This window comes from Saccostrea echinata, unplaced genomic scaffold (assembly GCF_033153115.1).
Source record: "Saccostrea echinata isolate AGI-Se365-2 ecotype Australia unplaced genomic scaffold, CSIRO_AGI_Sech_v1 ptg000054l, whole genome shotgun sequence".
Taxonomy (NCBI): Eukaryota; Metazoa; Mollusca; class Bivalvia; order Ostreida; family Ostreidae; genus Saccostrea; species Saccostrea echinata.
Window position 1 is genome coordinate 39,145,001 of NW_026889803.1, and position 24,844 is coordinate 39,169,844.

Sequence of the window (24,844 nt, forward strand, 5' to 3'; positions counted from 1 at the left end):
ATTGCAACGTTTGACATGCCATAATATATATATATATATATATATATATATATATATATATATATATATATATATATATATATATATATATATATATATATATATATATATATATATATATATATATATAATTGAAAAATAATGTTTGTTCCAAAGTTTCAACAGGTATAGAACAATGAAATAATTCTTTAAGCATTTGACAATAAAATTCAATTCAGGTTTCCCAACTCACCCTCAAAAAAAAAATACGTACAAAACCTCATAAACTGCAACTGGTGCGTTACTTTTAGAGATATGAAGTTTTACAAAACAATAAAATCATCGTAGAAAAACTTTGTTAAAGGTTATGATGGAATCTTTTCTCGTTCCTGCCTTCCAAGTAATGAACCAAGGGATCCTGTCCATGTACGCAAGCGGACGTACATCAGGCACCGTTGTGACTGTGGGAGAAGGAGTATGTCATGTTGACCCTATTTATGAAGGTTATTTTCTTTCCTTAGACTCTTTGATTATTTCATTGCCCGAGTCACTCAGATGACTTATTGCTATATGTGTCTGTCGTCGTGTGTCGGTCTAAACTTTTGAACATATGTACCAATTTCTACCAATTTTGGGATATAGCATCTATGGGTGTAAGGGAACAAAAATTATGAATTTCATCATCCCCTCCCCTCCCGGGACCTGACGTATCGGACAAAAAAACCTTAACAATTCATATAATCTTTAAAAGTCTTCTCTTTACTTCTGGGCATCAAGCAGTCAAACTTTTGGTATGATGGTAAAATGCATTGAACCCTCTACCAAAAACTGTGAAATTCATGCCCCCGGGGTGAGGGGTTCTGGAGTTAGGACTGGGTTCTAAAATTATTTAGTAAATGTGTAAATTTTTCAAAAACCTTCTCTGCCCTTGTATATGTAGCAAACATATAAAGTGCATAGAAAATTCGATATGAAAAGCAAGGGAGCCTCTTCCAAAATTATGAAATTCAGGGCCCTAGGTCAGGGGTTCTGGTATACTGAAAATGCACAAATTCTTTTGAAAATCTTCTTTTGTGCCAAAAGCACACAAACCAAGTGCATAGATATGATGAGCAAGGGAGCCTCTTCCAAAATTGTGAAATTCAGATATTCTGGAGTTAGGACATAGTGATGTATTATTTTTCTTTAAATCTTCATCTTTGCTCACTCCCAGGTATTAAGCAGACAAACTAAGTGTATGGGTATGATGGGCAAGAGTGTCTCTTCCAAAATTGTGAAATTCATGGGCCCCTGGGACATGGGTTCAAAGGGGGGGAGGGGGGGCTCTATTATGATCATTTATTGAATGTTTACTCTGCCCTGGGAGAAGTTCTTCCCGTTTGTTTTTCTCTTGTAATAATTAAACACTGTAACAAAGGTAATTGATCGGTAAATTAAATGAAATAACTATACAAGATTTGGTAAAGTACCTTCATAGATTTTGCTTGTCAGTGATACTTGTAGATAACAAATAAATAAAATTGAAAAAAAAAGTTATATATGTACATTAAATATAATTCAAAGACCATGAGCTTGCGACGTTGTATCCTGCAATGACTGTATGAGGTATATACGTTTTTTGCAGTAAAACATGTATCTCGGTGCATTGTATAAAATTTGCCTGATTGTGTTATATATTCATCTAAGCCGATAGTTTGGACTTTCGCATTTTGCTGGCTAACAAGGAAACTACTTCTTCAGCCACTATCACTGTAAGTTTACATCAGCAATGGCCTATTTGGTTGCATCGTGTAGCGTCAAATAAATGGCGTCTATATATAACATTTCCTAACATAATATTTTCTGTCATTTCTGTAGACAGTAACACACCTAATACATGTAAAAGTAGTGCCTCGGAAGTAAGCGTCCAGTTATAACCTTCTGGAATGCCCAGCATAGGTCACTGACAGTTTAAAACAATTTGTCCTATAGCAGCCAATCATGCTTGTCATCGTCTACTGAGAGTCCTAACTCCAAAGTATCGATGAAAAAATATACAGTGTAGTTGTTTGAAATGTATTTTCGCTCTGTTCTAGCTGTACCGGACCTCCTTGGTAGAAGACGAGTGGAATTGGCAGGACGAGATTTAACGTTACACCTACAGAGACTCTTACACAACAAAGGGTACTCCTTCACCTCATCAGGTACGGAATTACAGTTCGATCATACACTAGACAAAATTGCTAACGCACCACTTATTATTCTTATTTGTGAATTGATCATTTTCCTGATTGGTACTAGTATATAAAATATGCCTATTTTTCCAAAACAGTTGGATTGACAAATGTCTTGGTGTCATGTCAAGACCCTTAAAGGACCTTCTTGTCCGAAAATCAATTTCCCGACGTGCACTGCGCACCGTTTTTGCCAAGATATGAAGTTGGTGATAACCGATGGTGGTCCATGACGTTGCGACGGGAGCAGTCTCCCACTTAAAAATCAAATGATATACCCTGATTGACTACCATATCGCTTAGTAGTCATCCAGTGCCTTGGTGTCCTTACCAAATCCACCCAACTTCCGGTTGCCCCAATTTTGTGGAACAATCTTGATATTATTGTGTGGTGCTCACTTAATGCCGTCGATATCTATTGTAAACATTTTTATGATCGTTAATTCATTTTCAACAATTTTTCACCAGAGAAATTCATAATCATTTAATTCTTTTAATTTTTTACAAATTTCTTCAAAGGAACCCCATGCAGACACCATACTGGCTGCCTTAGCACGCTCTTCTAGAGTCAAACGCCGCATACGGTGTGACTTTTTTTCTGAGTTTTTAATTAGTACAAACACGAAGAACACAACCACAAAGAAAAAAATAGAAATTAATTCCACCAAAAAAGTATGAATGTGATTTTAATTTTTTCTATGAAGTGGTTACGCTTCAGTAAACGTTGTTATTTATCAGTTAAAGCATTTAAATGTCTCATTTTTTACTAAAGTAACATAATTATATATCAAAAAGATCATAAACAAGTTTTGAAAAGAAAAATGTTAATTTATTTAGGTGGTGCGTTAGCAATTTTGTTTAGTGTACTTAATAAAGCAGAATTTAAGTGACTCACTGGTTACTGAATGTTCTTTTGATGCTGATTTTGATGCTTTTGATGCTGATATTGGTCTGGGAAATCAAGAAGCAGGATGATGTTGATTCACTGGTTACTAGATTTTCTTCTACAGCTGAGATTGAATTGGTCAGGGATATGAAGGAGAAGTTGTGTTACGTCAGCTTTAATGTAGAGAAAGACAAAATCACCTCTGCTTCCTCCCCAGATCTGGACAAATCCTACACACTACCTGATGGGAACAAACTCACGCTGAGCAACGAAAGATTTATGTGTCCAGAAGCTTTGTTTCAACCGTCATTGTTAGGTAAATTAAACATAATATCTGGAAATCATATTTATATACACGTATCTCTACGTTTCCTTTTGACCGAGGCAAGTTAGTGAATTTTATGGTGTTTTTCAATGTGATGGCAGAACTTGTATTTTCAAAATGAACATATTACATACAAGAGAGACAGAGAGCACCATGGAGATATATAGAGAGAAAGAGGATATCTAAATTGTGTAATTTTATTTTTACTTTACGAGTTGAAATGGTTTAGAATTCATTATGCCTTCTAAGTGAATGTATGCCATTTCAACGATGTTGATAAAGAATATCTGAAATCGCAGAATTTGTTTATTAGGTAAAGAATCAAAAGAGACCAAAAACAAACGAAACAGAATTGACCGAAACCAAGCAAAACTGAAAAACTAACGAAATTTGTATTGATCAAACAAGAAAACTGTGCATCGGTATTTGATTTAGATGAACGGTGTTGCCATGGTTTCTAAAAATAGTTCTGAATTTCTGTGAAATTCTTTCAAAACGCTACTCCGCTTACAGTTTTGGTCTAATTTCAATATCATAACTTGGCACCCAAGTAGATACATAAAGGAACATTATGATAATTTTATTCATCGGTTTTGATTTCGATGAAGGGTTTTGCCAATAAATCTTGCTACAAAAAGGGACTAAACCAAGGATCATTATTCTCTTTATGGCTGTTGTATGCTTTCAAATACAAGTGCTACTTTTCTCATCCTTTGTTATAAGTACAAACTAGTAGAGCTACAGTCTCGTCAGAGACCTCTATTTTTTTGTTTTAATTTTTGCCGTAAAAAATACTACTATGCAAAACACTAATATAAGATATCCCACTGAAAATCTTTATGAATTAGAAATCAAAATCAATAACTTATCCTTTCAGGTCTGGATTTTAAGGGAATTCATCACTTGGTGACAGACAGTATCCTTGCCTGTGATATATGCACTCGCCGAGACCTATTTCATACCATTATACTATCAGGAGCATCCACCATGTTTCCAGGTGCTTTTAAATAAAATTGATTTTTTTATTTTACTCTCCAGTACACACGTACAGAAAATTAAACAGAAAATGAAGTACATGTAATAATTTGTGTTGTTAGAAACATTCATCTATTCTTTATTTCTTTATAAGGATTCCACGAGAGATTTATGCATGAAATCACAGGTTTGGCGCCTCTACCTTCAAAAGTTATTGCCCCTCCTGAGCGGAATAAATCTGCCTGGTTAGGAGGATCCATTGTAGCTTCCTTATCGTCATTCGATAAACACCTCATCTCAAAACAGGAGTATGAAGAGTTTGGACCCGGGATAGTTCATCGAAAATGTAGATATTATTGACTGGTCAAAGTCGGAACTTGCTCCAAGAAACTTTGAATAATATATGAGACATAAACTTGGGCTTTTTGTACTTTCCAGAGATAATGCACTTTCACCGAAAATATCATAAAGAAATGTATGTGCAAGTGATTTTGAAGTTAAAAAAAAGCTAGTGATTTGCTAATGATCTGTCACTTCGGCATGTTAATTTAGTAATCATGACATAAGCATCAAATTAAACAAAAAAACATGTACAGTTTTATTTATCTTGATAGGGCTGTCTAAGTATTCAAATGCCCATATTAGTGTTTAATGAAAAAAAATGAATTAATGAGAATTCCTACTTAAATACTTGATCAGCTTGATATTTTAACTTGTATTTGTGATCTACTTTTCAAAGAGATTGTAATTTTATCGTCATCTTCTCACTTTACAATTTTATATAATCCAGTCATTTAAGATTTACGGAGAAAACAGGTTTTGAATATAAATATATGATTCTAAAAATCAGAATTATTTTCTTAAAATTTATTCGAAATATACATAAATATGCACACAAAACAATGCCGTAAAATTCTGTCTTCCTTATATGAGTAAGTTAAACAAAACAATAGGGGAATGAAAGAGTTAAATTATTGGGGTTTATTTTTAAAAAATAAATAACAATGATATAAGGATTACAATTTCTTGAATATTTGTAAAATCGTATGTGATTTTTATTCATTGAGTAACTAAAATACCAAATTCTGCATTTATGTGAAGAATTCATATAGGCTACCTTTGGAACATTGGAATGCTGCTGAAAATTCAGGAAGATTTTAAAGCATGCCTGTCACCCTGAAAAAGCAGATTCACCTAGCTTACCATAGTTTTAAAAAAATCAATTCAGTTTGAAAGGAATAAATGTGAACAGTTATTGAATTAAAAAATGTAGTTGACTAAGTTTACTTAAGACATTCAAATTAATAAAAGTGTTTATGGTTTTAATTAAATTTTGAATGAGATTCATGAGTCAATGCTTTTTTTTAAACATTGCTTGGTGTTAAGTTTGATCGTTCTCCGAAGAAGAGTAAATGGCTAATAATGACCTGAATCGGGACGGACTGTGCGCCGAAGGCGTTTATGCATAAAATTATCACGCATGCCAATCGATTGATCACATCATGAATCCAAAAAATAAGACAGTTATTTCTTATATTTAAATGCTCCTGATTCTGCAAATTCCCGTGCTAATAGCCCCGCTACTGTCTCTATTTGTCCCGCCCCGCACGTGATTTTTTTTAACCGCGCTTATCGATGAACCAGTAGATTTATGTAGAAATAAAGTATTTTTACAATTTGTAATTTTATCTCGGACAAAGACATTGGAAATGTAAATATTATACAATGAATGGAAGGAAAACGATCACTAAAGGGGTATTTTGTAAATAGATTTCTTAAAAATGTTATCAACTTATCTGGGCTAAAAATTCTAGTTGTGGAAATGCCCATATATTTCTAAAGGTGTCAAATAAATGGTTTTCTTGGTTTTATGAAATACTACTACTAATAGTGATTAACTTTGTTGAACCCCGCCGTTATCAGCAATGTTTTCACCCAGTGTAATTATTCCATTAACCTATCAATACAAAATACTCACAAAAGTAATATGTTGACGGTGTGACCGTTAGGGCGAGCGCAGATACTTTTATAAACTGTAATTTGACCCATCTCTTCAAACCGCACGTGACATATTGTACGTCTAGACTCTGACGTCACAGGACGTCATAATGTAAGTTGCATTACGAAACCAAAGCCTGAACGCTAGCATGTTTTAATGAAGAACGTTTTTTATCCCATGTTTACCCCTTTATCCTGTGGATATGACTCATTGGATATTTTTTTCATATCCCACAGTTAAGTGCAGTTGTGACGTCACAATGGTTTTTGCGTTAGCGTGATGACGTAAAATAAGGTGGAGTCCTATATAAAGCAGTGTAAAACATTTGTTGTGAAGTATTAAACATGGGATAAAAAGAATCTCCCATGATTTGTAGTTGGATATGACTTTTATCCAATTCGTTGTGTGTTTTTATCCCCTCGCCAAAAATGATTTTGATAAAAAAAAAACAAAACACACAACTCGTTGGATAAAAATCATATCAAACTACAAATCATGGGAGATCCTATATATATACTATTTATCGGCTATATATCCATTAAATCAAGACCAGTTTATTTTTTGTTGAACTTTTGTTGTCATTCTCGCGAGAACGTAGCTTAAACAAGCGATACATTGTGGGTCCAAAGTTACTGCGGAAAAAATTCTATTGAATGAATGTGCAGTAGTCCGAATTTTCTCTTCGCCCAGGCGTTGTCGTTAGAGCTTCGCGCCGCTCGCTGCGCTCGCTATATATTAAAAACATTAAAGGAGATGGGCGAACAAGTCAAGAAAAATACCTATGGTTCGACCAAAAAAAAAAATGTGAAAAATAAAAATCTGAATTAAGACACAATTTTCTTTCATATTTCAATTAACATTAATGCATACTTTATGTAAAGTTTTTAAAATTTGAACTAATCTCACAAGTGTTAAAATTATTCAACTATCAAATATCATGCACACACCAAAGGGGCAAAAATGATCAATTCTTCATACTTTTACACAATTTTTCTACATAAATGGGTCTCCGCTCCATTTTTTAACATATATCTCCAAAATATGTGTGGTGTAGTGGTTAGTGTGTTTATCTCTACGGGAAAAACTGATACTAAGGATTTTTCGTCGTCCCAAGCCACGGTCCGGAGTCCGCATAATGTAGCTCTCTCCTACCCGTTCGAAATGGGAGAGGATCGTACATTTTCTTTTTTTACGTTCTGGTTTGGGATGATTAGAATTTTTAAGGTTTGGATTCAAATCCCAAGTAATTCCTACTTTTTTTAACCACAGAATATTTTTAAAAGGTGTCATAAATTCATATATTACGTTCCATTTCCATTAGTGAACTCTTCAAAATTAGAGGCGCGTTTGGTCGTCTGACTGAGACAGCATGGCGTTGCGGATAATACAAAACCTGCCAATCTCAATCCAATTTTAAATGATAAATGTATTTGTCATTCCAATTAAAGAATAGAAGAACTTAAAGACATATGTAAGAGAGCGAGAACCCTAAATTTATCATCCATTAATAAAAAATACGACATTTCCGAGGCATTAGTATTGTATTTAGATGTACCCAACGATAAATACATACATATGATCAACAATAGATATAAATTGATATCGTTGCCATTCCTACTCTTGATGTATATAAAGTCCACAACAATAAAATATTTCATTTGCATTTTATTAGGATTTGTTGATCGACATTCAATATATTGTCTACATGTTTATGTTACGTTTGTCCCAGAAATCCCGCGAGATTTATACATTTTCCGACTTTTTTACAAAAGAGCGCACTAAGAAGTATAACTCTTCCATAGTGGAAATAGAATGTTCTAAATACTTGGTTCACAAATTGAATTTAATTTTACACATTTGAAGCTATAGGCATTACAAATGTATTTCGTCCATCTTATTTGAATGATTTTTATAAGATGTAATTCAGTTTTGAAAGTTCGTGAATTGCGTGTTTTATAAGTAATAGCAAATGATAGTGTAAATCTGTTGCAATATCATGGTAGTTGTAAATGAGCAAATTCAGAGAATTGTGGTTCCCCGCTTTCGAGGTCTTATTAGTTGGGGCGCAATGATTTGTAGCATATTGGAATATGAAAAATAACCCCCTCCCCCGCTTTTTTTTTTAATAAAAAAAATTATAACCAATTTAAATTTTTTGAAAAGCGTGTCAAACTTCATAGTCAAGGTGTCAGAAGTTATGGAATATTAGGAAAGGTCTTTTCACAGGTAATGCACATGTGAAATATGAAAACCATGCCTTTTCTCCTTCAAAAGTTTTTACCATTTTAAACATTTCTGAAAAGTAGTCAAGTCATGGGGTAAAAAATTATGGTATGTTCGAAAATGTTTTGTCATAGATAATGCACATGTGAAATATGAAAGCCATATCTTTTCTCTTTCAAAAGTTATAACTTTCAAAATTTCTAAAAATTAGATCAATCTTCAGGCTTGAGGCCAGAGGGTAAAAAATTATGGCATATATTCAGTAAGGTCTTGTCACAGGTAATGTACATGTACATGTGAAATATGAAAGTCATATCTTCTCTTATTCGAAAGTTATGACTGAGGTTAAAGTTTTTGTGACAGACAGACAGATGGTCAGACAGGCAAATGAGATGTTAATGCCCCCAAGCTTTCGCGAAAGCGGGGGACAAAACATGGTAAAGTTCACTATAGAAATGTTATGGAATCTGAAATATATATTTTCAGAGTTGTTCATCATGGCAACTTTTTTGCAAACTTCTGCAGTTACATATACACGTGTAGGGTACAAAACTTTGGCATTCAGAAGTAAGAAAGCATATACTTTAAACATTTCTTTGCTTTGTTTAATCCCAAACGTCCTGAAACTGAAAATGAATCACAGGAATGAAGCAACAAAAATGTTTCTGACATCAAACAGGTCACACGTACGTTCATTCCGTCAGCTTCCGGGTGGGTAAGAGAAGTTCCCATACTGATCAATGAAGCATGTTGTGAATTCTTTGAATTTATCCACTGACTTTTGACTCCACCATTCATATAGATCCCCATCCTTATTGAAATGTATTGTATATCTATAAAAATATTTTTCTTTTTAAATTAACAGTTTAGTATTCAAAGAGGATGTCATCAGGGAGATCCCGTGGCACCATATCTGTTTCTTCATTATGCAGAGATTCTTGCAATTAATATAATTAAACAAAATCAAAGCATTAAAGGAATTGTAATTAACAAGATCCCAATATGCAGATGATACCTGGCTTGCCCTTGATGGTTTACCTGAATCACTTTTTTCCGCATTAGATACAATTGATTTTTTCTCAAAGTTTACAGGACTTAAGATTGTTTCAAAAAAGCTCTTTAATTTTTTTTTTTATCATTCTTGTTGGAAACTAGAATGAGGTTGCACAACTTTTAATTTACTTGGAATTCATTTTTCAGTAGAACTAGATAAAATTATTGATATAAACTATAATGTGCAAATACCAAAAATCAAAGCATTAATTCAACAATGGGAAAGAATGATTCTAACTCCTATTGGAAGAGTCACAGTCCTGAAAACATTAGTTTTACCAAAACTTAAACATCTTTTTATATCTGTACCAAATCCAAGTAAAGAAATTTTATCGTCATTGAACAAAGAAATCTTTGAGTTTATATGGAAATTAAAATGTGATAAAGTAAAAAGGAAAATTATTGCTCAAGATTTTATTCATGGAGGATTAAAAATGTTGGATATAAATAACTTTATCATATCTCTTAAGTGCTCCTAGATTAAAAGATTAACAAAAAGCAATCAACCATGTTTGATATTTCTTGGCAATAAATGGTAAAGACATATTGCATAAACTTTTTGATTTTGGTGAAGAGGTTGTGTCTTGTCTTATTGTAAAATATAACAATGATTTTAGGAAAGATGTGTTTAATTCATGGCTATGTTTCATGAAGACGCTCAATAACAATTCATATATGAAAACTAAGTATCTAAATTTACCTGTCTGGTACAATCCCAATATAAAAATGGGAAACAAAATAATTTTTGTAAAGACCTGGTATAAATAATGGTGTTAAAAGTGTTTGTAATTTCTTAAACGATGAAGGAATTTTTTTTTAACTCTCATTGACTTTGAAAATAGATTTCATTTGTTTAATGTTTGCATTATGCAATACAACAGTATTATCTGTGCTTTATCCAGGTATTTAAAAACAATATCTATATAGATAAATCATCTGTTAAAAGGGAATGTACCCCTTTTATTCCTTTTTATTTTGAAAATATTATTGTATATGAAAAGTGCACTAAAATACATGTAATTCACGGATATTGGAATAGTAACCATGTCACTCCTACGAAAATATAGATGGAACCAGGAGCTATCAGTGATTTTAGAATCAGATATTTGTGTTCAAGATGTTTTAAGGTTTGTTGTAGAACAACTATGGATACTTCTGTTCAAAGGTTAAAGTATAGAATCCTTCCAGTGAAATATTATTTGAAGAAAATAAATATTTTATCTGATGACCACTGTACTTCTTGTAAACAGGAGATAGAAACAATACAACATATATTTTTGAATTGCACAAAAATCTCTTCATTGTGGAGTAATCTTAGCATGCACATTTTTACAAAAACTTCGAAAAGAGTTGGGTTTAACACATGTAATATTATGTTTGGTGAAACTCCATTATCTTATCATCATAGAGTGATAAATTTCATTATTCTATGTACAAAGCAAGATATCTTTTCCTATTTGAAACAGAACAAAATGTATACCTATATGATTACTGGGCTGCTACATCATTTCACTCTTATGTACAAAGTAGAAAAATGCATACCAATTCAAAAATTTGCAATGAACAATTTTGAAAACTTATGTTCACTATGGATTAATATTTTTGAGTCATAAACAATCATTAAAACACCAACAATAATTATTTTTCAAATGGAATAGTATATCTTATTGATAAACTTTTTATTTAATATTTCATTCTTGTTTAAAATTAGCTAGGGGAAGTGTGAATATGTGAGGGAATGTGAGTAAAAATTTCATTATGTAACTTGATATGTCACTCTTTGAAAAAAAAATTAATTAAAAAAGCTCGAATGGAGCAGCAATCAAAATACTCGGCGCCTGAATATTTATAAAGTAGAATTTTCAATGTGTTTAGTTATTGTAAAGTACGTAACCTTTTCCAACCTAAAATGACATACCCCCCCCCCCAAACACACACGGATCTTACGACCACCCTACCCTTTTCTGTATTAGCACTTCCCTACATTTCTTTAGGAATTTTTTTTCAAAGTATGGTTACGCATGTCTGAAGACAAATCTAATATTAACAATGAAACACATACTAGCTTTTACACTAGGCCACACCTGAATCCGGCTTAACCTGTTGATAAACAAATCCATATTTGGAAATAAAATATCCATAATCATCCTCGTTCGGTTTCTACTGTACGTATATAATTATGCATGACGTCTACCTGTAGTTAAACTCGGTCACCTTCAACTTTATCTTGTAAGTAAGTTTTTCACCCTAAAAAGCAATGACTTTATAACTTATTGTCATGTTTACTTATTTTGTATAAATGTCTAAACATGTATTTATTATTTAACATTAATGTACTAGCGACAGTTTGTTTCCGGGGTGATTTTTAAGGTCACCAGTTAGTACCATAACTGTGCGCTGTAAGTATGGTACACTGATTTCACAACAACCATTTAATCGTCAGCAATGGAATTGTAATCAAGGTTAAAGTTAGCTTTCTGTACAAAGACATGGCAACCGTTCAACATATATTTAAGGTAAATAGGACCACATTATATTCAGAATGTAACATAAGTACTATTAAATATATGTTGTTTTTTTTTTTTCTAAAAGGCTTAAAGTCCAAATAGTTCTTTTTTCTGTTATTGTTCATTGAATTGAACAAAACGATTAGAATGTATAGCAAATATATAGCAAACTAAAGATTAATGTATAATAATTTAAAAATAAAAATATAACAAACATATTAGAAGTTTTAGCACATATGTATTGTTTTCCTTGCCTGTTTTGAATATGTAAGAAAAATGCACTTTTGATTAATGATTTAAATTTGTCTCCTTCATCTTAAAGTTTCGATGAAGACAATGAATTCAATTCATCATAATAAAAGTTAATCTTATACATGTATCTCCTCTGGTTCAGTAGTTATAATGGCAGCTGAGGCTAAAGAAACAAAAGGGAATACTATTTTAATATTTCTCTAAGAGGCACGTTTCCATTTTTCGCTTGTAAATAAGGAAGATGCATTTCATTAACTCCATCCAATAAATTCAAAATTTACATGGTATTTCCATCATTGTTTTTGAAATAAACCTACCAAACCTGTTTTGCGAATGCATGAAAACCTTCAGATTACTCATTGTCAAAGCCTTTATGTTTATTTTATTTTATTGTGCCCATACACTTGCAAATATGAGGAACATTATGAAAGAGGTTCTGGACTTGTCTGAAAGGCCAGAGAAGATATGTTGGTGCTAGAGGTTGAACAATAAACTATAGATAGTAACTGCGTTTAATTTTCTATTCTGGATAAACTTGAACGCTCATATTGTGTTATTTTTAATCGGCAAAAAAAAAAAAAAAAAAAAAAAAAAAAAACAACTATACATAGGCTTTCTCGTACTTAATTTGAAGAACAAAGATATGCGTCATGAGTGATGATGATGATGATTGGTCGAGTGCGGTTGTTATTGACAACGGATCCGGATCTTGTCAGGCGGGCTTTGCTGGAGACGATGCTCCTCGGTCCTTTTTTAAATCAGTTGTAGGAAGACCCAGATTCCAGGTAATTAGATTAATTATTGTAAACACAATGCTTAAAAATCTCAACTTGCTTGCAAATTGTCTATAATTTTAGGTGTTGTTATGATGAAGATATTTTTTATCCAGAGACGATTACATGGTATCCCGTACTCGGACCGTTATGTGGGAGATAAGGCTATGTACTTAAGGGGAGTTCTGTCCCTTCGCTACCCCATTGAAAGAGGTGTAGTTAAAAACTGGGATGACATGGAGCTGATATGGCAGCACGTCTTTCACGATGAACTAAGAACAAAATCTGAAGAAACAAATGTGCTCATGTCGGACGCAATTTTGAATCCGATAGGAAATCGCGAGAAAATGACGCAGGTTAGCATTAAAAAATCGATTTCACGAAGTTGATCAAGAATTGGTTATTTCTAAGACAATGCTTTTAGTTTTCTCCTACATATATAATTTATTTTTCAGATAATGATGGAAAAATTTAATGTTCCTGGTTTCTTTGTAATAAATCAAGGTATACCCACATTGTATGCGTCAGGAAGAGCCTGTGGTACCGTTGTAAACATAGGAGAGGGTGTTGCTCAAGTATATCCTATACACGAAGGCATGGAAGCAACTTCTTCAGATAGTTCTAACCACAGAAATGAATACGTCATTCGTTATTCGCCCTTTTCTTGATTCTAGGTATGATTTATGTGTTTATATCTTTTTTTAGGGTACACGGTTCTTCCAGCTATGAGAAGGCTAAACCTGGCCGGGAAAGATTTGACCTGTTATTTACAAAGACTTCTTCAACAGAAAGGACACTCATTCACTACATCTGGTATGTATTGGTATTTAGGGTCATAATATGGGGTCAAATTTTTTCATAGGAATGTAGAGGGAAACAATACTAGTATTTTTTATAAAAAAAAAAAAAAAACAAACCCTTCTGAAGGACAGCATGGTTACTCAGATGAGTGTTGTGGTCCTTGGGCTTCTTTAAAAGACACGTAAACTTTCAAAAGTTTCTAATAAAAGACATACACAATTTTCCTCGAATCCAATCTTTAAATTTTCAATTGCAGATGCCTCTGATGATTTAAATTTCAAATGAGGCAATGATATCCTATATCCCCCCCCCAAAAAAAAAAGTTGGATTGCGTTCAAATGTAGGCCTATACATATAGGTTCGCTCTGTCAGATACTTTATCCTTAATATACTTAAGAAAAATAGAAAAATTGTTGAGTATTAATAAAAAATAATAAAACTATAATCCAGAAAATTCAGAGTAGAAATGTGAGAAAGCAAAACCAACTCACCAGTATTGTCAGTCCGTGCTCAGTGATGTGAGCAGAGTAAACAAATTGAACACGCCCTGTAAAATGTAAACATTAACAAATAACAGAGCTCGGGTCCTGTTTATAAACGCAGATCTTTGACTTGATGTAAAGAAGAAGGTCGTTATCACTGAATTCTAAGAATATTCATATTAGTTCAATTCATTAAACTGAGTTTATTTTTTTTAATAAACATAGAAATTTAAAATGTAAACAATGCAACTGTGTCCAGGCCCCTTTAACCAAAAATGACACTGCACTACATGGCGATTCTGAATAGTGAATATCAATATGACTAACATGGCCTTGCTGTTATGGAAGGAAAGGAGTTCTAAAAACAATTTTTTTTCTATATGCGTAAAATATGCAAAATTTGAACCCCGGTTTTAGCCTCACCTTAGCCCAGGTGTCCATGATTTGAAGAAATTTGAATTCACACAATGTGGATATATTTGCATATCAAAATGATTTAGCATCGCCATCCTACTAGAATTTTTTTTCGGTTGAATTCCCTAAATATTCCGTTGTAAAATTTTTGAATACTTATAAATAAATATTTAGCTCCACCTTAATCCAGGGAGACATGATTTGAACAAATATTAATTTGCATTGATATGATTATTTTTTAATTGCTTTGAGAAGAGGAACTGTAAAGTGTTTTTCTTCTCTTATAAGCATGCATTCCTTGTGAAAATTTGATCCCTTATTGTAGTCCCACATAAACTCTTGGACCATAGTTTTAATAAATTTGAATTTGTATTGTCTTGGGATTATTTCATGATAATATGATTCATAGTATAGCCCTGCTTTTCTTAAAAAGATTTTTTAAAAAAAGATTCATGAAATTCCTTCCCATGTGAAACCTTAATCCCCGGCAAATGTAGATCAGAAAAGCTCACTTGGGCTCAGGTATGCTAAAAACTTGATTCAGTATGAAAAAAGTCCATTTTTCTTAAGCTCATAATAATTATGTTTTTTTAGAGGATTGCCCTCGAGAAGTATGGTTATTTTGTTTGATTGCATACATTTTCAGACTAGTACTTCTCCATGCCAGTACTAGTATGTAGAATTTATATAGAGAAATATAAGGTGTTAGTAGGCCCAATTGGTGCTTTTTTTGGTTTTCCTATTCAGGTTTTTTGTTTATTCTTTTAAATGGATTTCATTAAAGTTATCTTTGATTTGGATGGAATTAAGATCTTGTATAATTACTAATTAGCAGATGATTGTGTTGTTTTTTTTTCCTCATCCGAAGTTGAAAATGATCTATGACAATTATCTTTTATTCAGATCGAAAAGTAATGAACACGGAATGATTTTATGGTATGCCCTACTTAAGGCTTTCTCTTTTTAGCGGAGATGGAGATCGTTAGAAAAATGAAGGAGGACCTATGTTTTGTGAGCCAGGATTATCAGAGTGATCTTGTCAAGGCATCGTCTTCCGGTGATATAGAGGCGTCGTACACACTGCCTGATGGGAACAAAATCACTCTAGGGAACGAACGATTCCGTTGTGCTGAAATCCTTTTTCAGCCGTCAATGTTAGGTAAATTACATTTTTTTCAAATTGAATCAATCGGTCTTTTTACTCCTTTTTGACTGCATGAGTACTATTACATTGTCATAACATAAAATTAATTTGTCCTAAATTGAAAGATAATCTATCACAGTTCAAGCTGAAACTTGTACTGTTCTAGTATACTATTAGTATATATACAAATGTAGGTCTATGGTTCAAGTCAGTCATACAAATTGCCAGCTCTTCATATTACTTAAATAATTTTGCTTGTGAACAGAGAAGCATTGACCAGTTGAACATTTTGTTATTTTATGAGATGTAAGCTTAGTACACCTCCAATTATGATTAGAATTCCTCCCTCAGGTTTGGAATCCGGGGGAATCCACGAACTTATTAACAGCTGTATAATGGCATGTGACGTAGATTTGAGGAGTTTACTACACACCAACATCATTTTAGCCGGAGGAACCACCATGTGTCCAGGTATATAAATTTTACAAAGTGAAAATATCCGAATCTGCGGGGTTGGATTGAAAACGTTTGGTACAATGTACAGCTGCCTGTTAATTTGTTGATTTTAACAGGTATTATTGAAAGAATGAGCTCCGAATTAAAAGAATTGGCTCCATCTTTGGTGAAGGTAGTAGCACCCCCTGAAAGACGTTCTTCGACTTGGATTGGAGGATCGATTCTAGCGTCTTTATCCACTTTCCAAAAGTGTTGGATTACCACATTAGAATATCAGGAATATGGCCCAAACATAGTTCATCGCAAATGCAAGTTCTGATGTGGAATGAAACTAAAGAACTTTTAATATAATTATTTTTTTAATTTTAACTTTGATATAAACAAAAGCGTGCGCATTTTACATTTATTTATAAATAAATATTGCCATATATACAGTAAACATTTTCAATATTACTTCCCTTATCAGAAATCCTCTGAAAGAATATATCAGGAAAAAAAGGAATAGTGACAGTCTGAACTTGTTTACCTCCAAATTTAAAGGGGCATGCATATGGACACATGAAGTTTATAATCTTCAAAAATTCTGGTAGAATTTCATGACTAACGTATTGCAAGAGCGTTTCAGACCAATATATTTATGAAAACCTATATAGAAACTTTTATCTGAAAATTATCAAAACTACGAACTTCTGGTTTGTTTGATTGTCATACATCCCTGCACTTTCATGAGCTAAATTTTTTCCTTAATATTCAAGGAAAGTGGAAAATCTGATGTGTATTAATAAAAGATATTTAAAACTACAATCAAGAAAAGTCAAAAAAGAAATGTAATAAAGCAGAACCAACACAACGGTGTTGTCACTTTGTGGTCAGTGATGTGAGAAATGTCAGCAGATCGAACACCAGTAAAATACGGAATCATTAGCACTAACAGAGCAGAAAGAACCAACTCTCTCTCTCTCTCTCTCTTAAAAATCAGTTTGTAAAAATGTCAAATTTTGTATTATGATATATCATATTGTGTATGAAATAAAGAATTAAAAAAAAAAACTAAGAGAGCACGTACCAACGTTTACAAATACAAGTGTTTGGTGTAAGGTTATGAAGACTGCCATTAAGTATGAAGAATTTCCATGTTTGTTCAAATCATTATAATACTAAAGCTTTTTTTTTCAAATAAAAAATAGAAATTCAAAATTGTAAACAAAACAACAATGCAAGTGTGTCTATGCCCCTTTAAATACAAAACATGGAATGATATTTATATTCAATAGAGTGTAAAGGAAATAGTTTATAAAGAATTGCTGTGCCTAGTAGGGATACTAATAACACTGTGTTCATTTGATTAAACGAATTTTTATAGCTAAACTTGTATGTGATTCTGCATAGTCTTGCAATTTTTGTTTGATGAACATTTTAATTTGATTGTTAATATTTTTCGGACTATTAAATGTTGTCTGCTATTGGCTGCACATATATTTGTTGCTTTACTTTTCTCTGTAGCAATAAAGTTATTTAATGCAATTATTTTATTAGTTCTGATTGATTTGTTTTTATTCGCATTAATACCAATCTAACTTGTCGGTGTGTGTGTGTGTGTGGGGGGGGGGGGGGGAATGGATACCCGATGGGAGACGACTTTGTATGAATTCCTTTATAGATATAATTATATTATTTCTCTTCTCCGTAAAATTGAAAACAAGTCCAAACAATAAATATATATCAACTTTCATGAAATCAAAATAATTTTGAAATTTTAAAATATCAGGGCTCATGAACAAACGTAACGACCAATTGGGAACAAATTTTATTATTTCTAGCTAGTTCATTATCTGATGAGCAAATGTCACTTGAATATATAGATCCCGATTCTTGGTACTGGAAAATGATCAAGCGCTAGTATCGTACGCGACGTCCATGTCATTCGTACACGCACCAGGATGAGGTTGGTCCATTGTATTATACATAAGTTTAATTTTGAAAAAAGTGTTTAAATATAAATTCTGGTTTTTCCGAATCATGGATTATGGCAGTTTTATATTGGAAGAATTTTTAAATCTTTTTTTTAAAAAAAAAGCATGCACCAAGTTTTGCTCTAACTAGACCAAATGTTTAGGAAGATTAATGTTGTGAAAGAAAATAGCAGGTTAATTTAGTACCATGACGAAACGATCAAATTAATAAAAAAAGAGAAGATATGTACAGAATTATATATCTTGATGGGACTTTCTAATAAAATCAAATTTCCATCTTAGTGATAAATTAAAGAAATGAAATAATGAGAATACATACTTAAATACTTTATTTATCACTTTATATTTTAACTTACTATGCAGTATATTTGTAATATACTTTTCAATGATTTTGTGTTCTTATCGTCATCTTTTCACTTTACAACCTCATATAATCCAATTATTTAAGATTTAAAGAGAAAATAGTTTTGGAATATATAAATACATAATTCCAAAAATCCTAATGTTATTCTTACAATTTATTTAAAATATACATAAACATGCACTTAAAATATGTCTTCACAACAAGGGTAAGTTAAACAAAGGAATGGAAGAGTTAAATTGTTTATTTTAAAATAAATAATAATGAATATATGGACTACAGTTTCTTAAATATTTTGAAAATCTTATGTGTTTTCATTCATGGTGTACTGAGTAATCTAAACTACCAGATCCTGCATTTGTGTGAAGGATTCATATAGCTGCCTTTGGGACAGTGGAATGCTGCTGAAAATTCAGGAAGATTCTGAAGCGTACCCGTCACTCTACAGAAAAAAAATTTATTTACTGTCCAGTTCATCAGTTTGTAAAAAAAAAAATGATGTAAGTTCTTGAAACCAAACAAAAAAGTATTTGAAAAAAAATTTGAATTACATAATTCTTTAGACATTCAAGTTAATATTAAGAATCTTTATGATTTTAATTGTAAAAGAGATTCAACAGTCAATATTATTTTCAAAACATTGCTTGCTGCAGTTTGATGTTCTTGAGGAAAAAGTAAATGGCTAAGAACAACCTGAATCGGGACGGACTGTGTGGCCCTGTCATCAGATGGTTTATGGAATTCTCTTTCGTTGCAAGGGTACACCTAATCTATAATTAAGAATAGAATTTTTTCTTTACCATAAACCAATTTTCAGGGTAAAATATTATATATTAAAAAAAATTACATTAAAAAAAAAGGAAAAAAAAAACAAGGATTGCATAACCTGTGCAAAATTTATGAAAAATAGTTGGTCATGCGTCATGTTCAGTCCCGGAAGTGGATCTTCTTCACTTCCTCTGTTTGATATGAAATTTCTGTAGCCCTGTCAAGTGTAAACAGAAAAACTAACACTCTATACAATGAATGTAAGAAAAACAACCATAAAAGAGATTTTTTTAAAAGATTTTTAAAAAAAAGGTTATGACAGCTTTCCTAGGCTAAAAATTATTGTCGTTGTAGAAACGCCCATATATCTAAAGGTGTCAACAATTTTTTCTAGGTTTTTAGGAATTATTTCTACTAGTAATTGACTTACTCTGTAACTTTGTAAAACCCCGCCGTTATCAGCAATGTTTTCACCCAGTGTAATTATTCCATTAACCTTTAAATACAAAATAATCATAAAATTATTAAAAGTCATTAAAGGAGGTGGGCGAACAAGCCGAGAAAAATGCCTATGGTTCGACAAAACAAATAAGAAAGTGCAAAATTTAATTCTCAATTAAAACACAACCTTCTTTCATATTTCAGTTAAAATTAATGTATATTTTTATGTAAAGTCTTCAAACTGAAACAATCACAAGTATTAAAATGATTCATTCATCTATGAAATAGCATACACACACAAAAGAAGGCAAAAATTATCATTTCTTCATACTATAACACAATTTTTCTATATAAGCGGGTCTCCGCTCTATTTTTTTTTTTTTTTTTGTTTTGTTTTGTTTTGTTTTGTTTTTTGTTTTGTTTTTGTTTGTTTGTTGAAAGTTTAAAATATGTCTAAAAATAAACATTTTGCTTCACAAAACATGAAACAAAACCCACTCTACCTAAACAAAATACACTTTTATGACATAAAATTCGTATCTTTCTGAGAAATATTTGAAATCCAGTTATTCAAGGGTCGTATCACAGATGTTATGAGTGTTTGGTGTAGTGGTTAGTTTGTTTTCTCTAAGAGAAAACTGATACTCAGGATTTTTGGTTTCAATTCCAAAGAAATCCTTATTTTTTATCCATAGAATAATTTTTGCCAAGAGCATTTTTTTCAGCAGAAATGTTTTTTTTTTTTTTGGTCACAATTTCATTTCTTTCAATACTTAGAAATTTGCTTTAAAGACTTATTTTATAAATTGAATTCAATTTTTACACATACGAAACTATGGGCATTTTGCATGCCGTTATCGCCCATCTTCTTTGAAATATTTTTATCACATGTATTTCAGTTTTGAAAGTTCATTAATTTGTATTTTACAAGTAATAGCAAATGATAGTGTAAATCTGTGCTTTAAGTGCAACAATATGGTTAAAAAAGTAAAGTTCACTATAGAAATGTTATGAAAGCTGAAATATTTCTAAAGTTGTTCACCAAAGCGACTTTTTCACAAACTTCTTACAGTTATATATACGCATGTAAGGTGCAAAACCTTGACATTCTACAGTGAGAAAAAGAATGATATTATTATACTTCAAACATTTCTTTGCTTTGTATGATCTCCTATGCGCTGAAAATGAACCACAGAAAAGAAACACAAAAATATCTCTACGATATCAAATAGGTCACACGTACGTTCATTCCGCCAGCTTCCGGGTAAGAGAAGTTCCCATATTGATCAATGAAGCATGTTGTGAGATCTTTGAATTTATCCACTGACTTCTGACTCCACCATTCATGTAGTTCTCCATCCTTATTGAATTGTCTCCCTTAGCAGAGAAAGAATCATTTCTTAGTATGCAATCTTTTACCATTAAAATGTAATCTTGTTGTTTGTTGTTGTTTTTTTTTTTACATCCATTATTACATTCCCACTTCCTCTACAGAAAATTATTGAAAAGAGAATGGATTTCTAGTGGATGGTCAATTTGATCATTGATACATTCAATGAGTGTTTGATACATTCAATGAGCGTGATGTTTTCAGGCCTAAAGATTCCTTTTCGAGAAAGAGGTTTATGCAAATCTCAAAAAAAAAAAAAAAAAAAAACCGTTTCATCCCTTAAAGCACAGTTCATGGTACCTCTGTCGTCGAAGCCATGAGTGATCTCGTGTCCTATTAAGGTTCCAATACCACCGTAATTCAGAGATCTGAAGACAAAATCATAAAAAAAATTCTATTAAAAAGCAAAGTACAGGGACATAAAAGAACCAAAATTGAACCGAACCGAATTTGAACCAGGTACGTTCTATATCACACCGAATTCATCAGCTATGGCGTAGGGAAAACAATGCTCACCTGGGGTAATCTTTGTGGTAGTAAGGGGGCTGTAGTATACCAGCGGGAAACACTAAAAAAGCATCAGCATCAGTCATAAAATATAACTGAAAACAGTGCACAACCTATGTTTGAAAAGATGTTCTAGAATTGAGAAGACTAATGACTCAATAGTCCTTACTTATCCTGTTCTTTTCAGCACTGTAGAATGCATTCACTGTAGATGGAGCTGTTTCCCACCTGAAATATAGAGCTATGATTACTTGTAATTTAAGAAAAAAAATATTGGTTACCCTTCTAAGAATTGTCTCTATATATATACTAAAAGGAATTTCGTTTTCATTATTTTAGAGACACTTACTTCATTCTGTAAAGTTTATAGCGGAGTTCTAAAAGATCATCAATAACGGTCCTCTTCAAGAGCGAGAGCATATTTTGAAAGTAGTTGTATGGTTGTATTGTTACCTGAAACATTTGGTGCACAGCGAGTTGAATAAAACTTTCACAATAGTCAAAGTAAGATGAAAGAATACTTCAGAGATCAATATATCTATGATTTCATGTCAGTTAGTTTTCATATTTGATAATTGTACATGATTTGATTGTTGATACATACCTTAATGCAACCCCCCCCCCCCTTTTAGATTTTTATTTTTAAGGATGTATTCTGCTGATTATGCTGAGGTGTCAGTCATTTTTACTGAACTGGTTTTATCCATCAAAATATGCATATATTTTTTGCCCACTACCCCCCTATTATCTATTCACATTTGATTCTTTGTAGTCCTGATACTCCAGTAGTCTGTTCAAAAATATTAAGAAAGGTTTAATTTCAGATTAAAAGTTCTATGGGAAAGAAATTTTCCATTCATTGTCTTTGAAAAATCCCGAGAAATCTGGTTTCCCGCCATATGCACAATGCCTTATATCTCAAAAATATACTAATTTACTCATATATTTTTTTTCTTTTTATAATGAATACATCAAATTAAAGTGTCAAAATTGAAAAGTTAAATGCAAGTATCTCAGCAGAACACATCGTTAATATTATTAGAAAGTTAAATCATGGACTTCATTTTCAACCAAAACTCCCTATAACATCAATTGACTACCTTTAACTTACATTTTCATATCTTTTGTTAAGGAGTTTGTCATCCAAGATGCTGTCGTCATAACCAATTTTTCTTTTCATGGCATTAGCCTATTCAAATATTGATATTCAATAATGTATGAACGCCCTGACATATGATATATAACCCTTTTGTTGTGATATTTTATTAAGATTTTTTTTTTTTTACATATTTCGTATGAAACATTTCCGTTGCGATGATTCAATTGTTTTTTGAAACAATGTTTAAATTTCAACCTTTGCTTCCGCCACATCAATCGTCTCTTCATCCATCCAGTCCAGCTCCGACAGAATGGTCCCGAATGCCGTCAGTATATAGTCTGTCATATCGCTTATCTATAAGATGAAACATGCAAGACTGCCATCGAAAGACAAGTCGACAACAGATCTTTTACAAACACACACACACACACACACACACGCACACACACACAGAAGGACTTCCTATTATGAGTTAATACTGACACTGGTCCCCGCAATATATCATATTTATTTTGGTAGAGAAAAGTTGGCACGGGAGGGAGTAAACCAGTATAATGTCAGTTAATATTTTGAGTAGAAACTTTAGAAAGCACAATATATATTGAAGCTTACTCCGGATTTTGCTTCTTCGTCGAAGTGTCGCTCTACAAACTGTCGTCCGAGAGGTAACCCCATGTAATTCACGATCAGTCCGACACACTTACGCCAGCGGGAGCGGATGTGAGTGGATCCATATAGAACCTATGAAAATACCAACGATTTAAGGTCCATTGATACCCTGATAAGAGAGATAACTCTTAATGACATAAATGTCTATTATTCCTAAATAGTTCTGTCAACTTGAAATGTCTTTTTTGTTTAATTAGGCACCGCAAGCTATTATATAATTGTATTTCACTTAGTGTCTTCACAAAAGTATGGCATAGTTGGTAATATTTGACCTTCTATTAACCTTCTACCTATTTGACTTCTACAAACGACATTCGAAAAGAGACATCAAGCATCTTTAAAACATTACTTTCCCCTAATTGTTAAGTATGTATTTTGTATTATTTTTTCATCAGAAAAGTACTGAACAGATCAATTTTTTTTTACCGAATTTCTATGACCTTGACCTTTTTAAAAATGATTCTTAGTCCCGGTCAGGACACACCTTTCGATCATTCGTGCCAAGAAATATTTATATTCTCCATTACAGAGATATGAACCAGAGAAGAACCTCACATTTTCGATCCCTATGATCTTGTCAAAATGACCTTGAGCTGAGTCCAGTCCATGACACTCTCTCTGGTCATTGCCACTTTGAAATTGATAAGATTTTACTCAAAGTTTTTAGCAAAGTTAAATTTTCAGACAAACCAAAAGATTTCCATGTGTTACCTGTTTATCATGATAGAGTTATAACATTACCTTGTAGAATTCCCCCAGATACTGCCTGAACCTATCTGGGAGATCCTTAATTCGGTTCACCATCAGTCTCCAAACAGCGTAATTTGCTATTGTCCTTAAGTTGGAAAAGATGTTCTGTTAGAAATGGCGAAGCTTTTGTACTTTTGAAGACAATGCAGATTTAAAAATCAAGAGGCCCAAGGGCCTTAACGGTCACCTGAGTATAATACAACAATTTAGAGGATCCATAGAGTGTAAAATGAACTGAAAGGTGAAGCTTTGTTGCCCAAAAGCAAGAAAAATAGGATGATCAGGATTAACAAAATAATTAGTTTAGTATTCATTAACAGTTCATAAATTAGGTTCTAATCTGTTCTCCATTTATCACTATCACCATACACTATATTAACTATCAGTGCTTCTGTTCTACTATT

General features: G+C 32.4%; 3 protein-coding genes across 4 annotated transcripts in view; 2 read left to right on the plus strand and 1 right to left on the minus strand.

The window, feature by feature from the left end:
• The window catches only part of LOC133172150 (actin, clone 302-like), a 7,877-nt gene extending 2,902 nt beyond the window's left edge, over positions 1–4,975 (plus strand). Inside the window, exons 3-7 of the mRNA XM_061306986.1 lie at positions 344–482; positions 2,055–2,162; positions 3,203–3,394; positions 4,281–4,400; positions 4,533–4,975. Of these exons, the coding sequence (XP_061162970.1) occupies positions 344–482; positions 2,055–2,162; positions 3,203–3,394; positions 4,281–4,400; positions 4,533–4,738 (765 nt within the window). The 3' untranslated portion in view covers positions 4,739–4,975. The remainder of the gene's footprint in view (positions 1–343; positions 483–2,054; positions 2,163–3,202; positions 3,395–4,280; positions 4,401–4,532) is intronic.
• Positions 4,604–24,844, minus strand: part of LOC133172149 (neprilysin-like) — a 31,548-nt gene continuing 11,307 nt past the window's right edge. The window contains exons 10-23 of one of the 2 annotated variants that reach the window (XM_061306984.1): positions 24,432–24,525; positions 23,634–23,762; positions 23,277–23,375; positions 23,034–23,111; positions 22,272–22,375; positions 22,092–22,150; positions 21,932–21,983; positions 21,716–21,783; positions 21,269–21,402; positions 20,015–20,080; positions 19,703–19,801; positions 19,510–19,586; positions 19,163–19,258; positions 4,604–4,738 (exon numbers count right to left, since the gene is read on the minus strand). In XM_061306984.1, coding sequence (XP_061162968.1) covers positions 4,732–4,738; positions 19,163–19,258; positions 19,510–19,586; positions 19,703–19,801; positions 20,015–20,080; positions 21,269–21,402; positions 21,716–21,783; positions 21,932–21,983; positions 22,092–22,150; positions 22,272–22,375; positions 23,034–23,111; positions 23,277–23,375; positions 23,634–23,762; positions 24,432–24,525 — 1,162 coding nt within the window. In that variant the 3' untranslated portion in view covers positions 4,604–4,731. Of the gene's footprint in view, positions 4,739–18,975; positions 19,259–19,509; positions 19,587–19,702; positions 19,802–20,014; positions 20,081–21,268; positions 21,403–21,715; positions 21,784–21,931; positions 21,984–22,091; positions 22,151–22,271; positions 22,376–23,033; positions 23,112–23,276; positions 23,376–23,633; positions 23,763–24,431; positions 24,526–24,844 lie in introns of those variants that run through there. The other variant, XM_061306985.1, reaches the window with a different exon arrangement.
• Positions 13,044–17,996, plus strand: LOC133171913 (actin-5-like). Its single transcript, XM_061306707.1, has 7 exons — positions 13,044–13,197; positions 13,302–13,541; positions 13,641–13,779; positions 13,891–13,998; positions 15,850–16,041; positions 16,378–16,497; positions 16,599–17,996. Exons 1-7 carry the CDS (start codon positions 13,063–13,065, stop codon positions 16,799–16,801), a joined length of 1,137 nt encoding a protein of 378 aa, XP_061162691.1. The 5' UTR covers positions 13,044–13,062; the 3' UTR covers positions 16,802–17,996.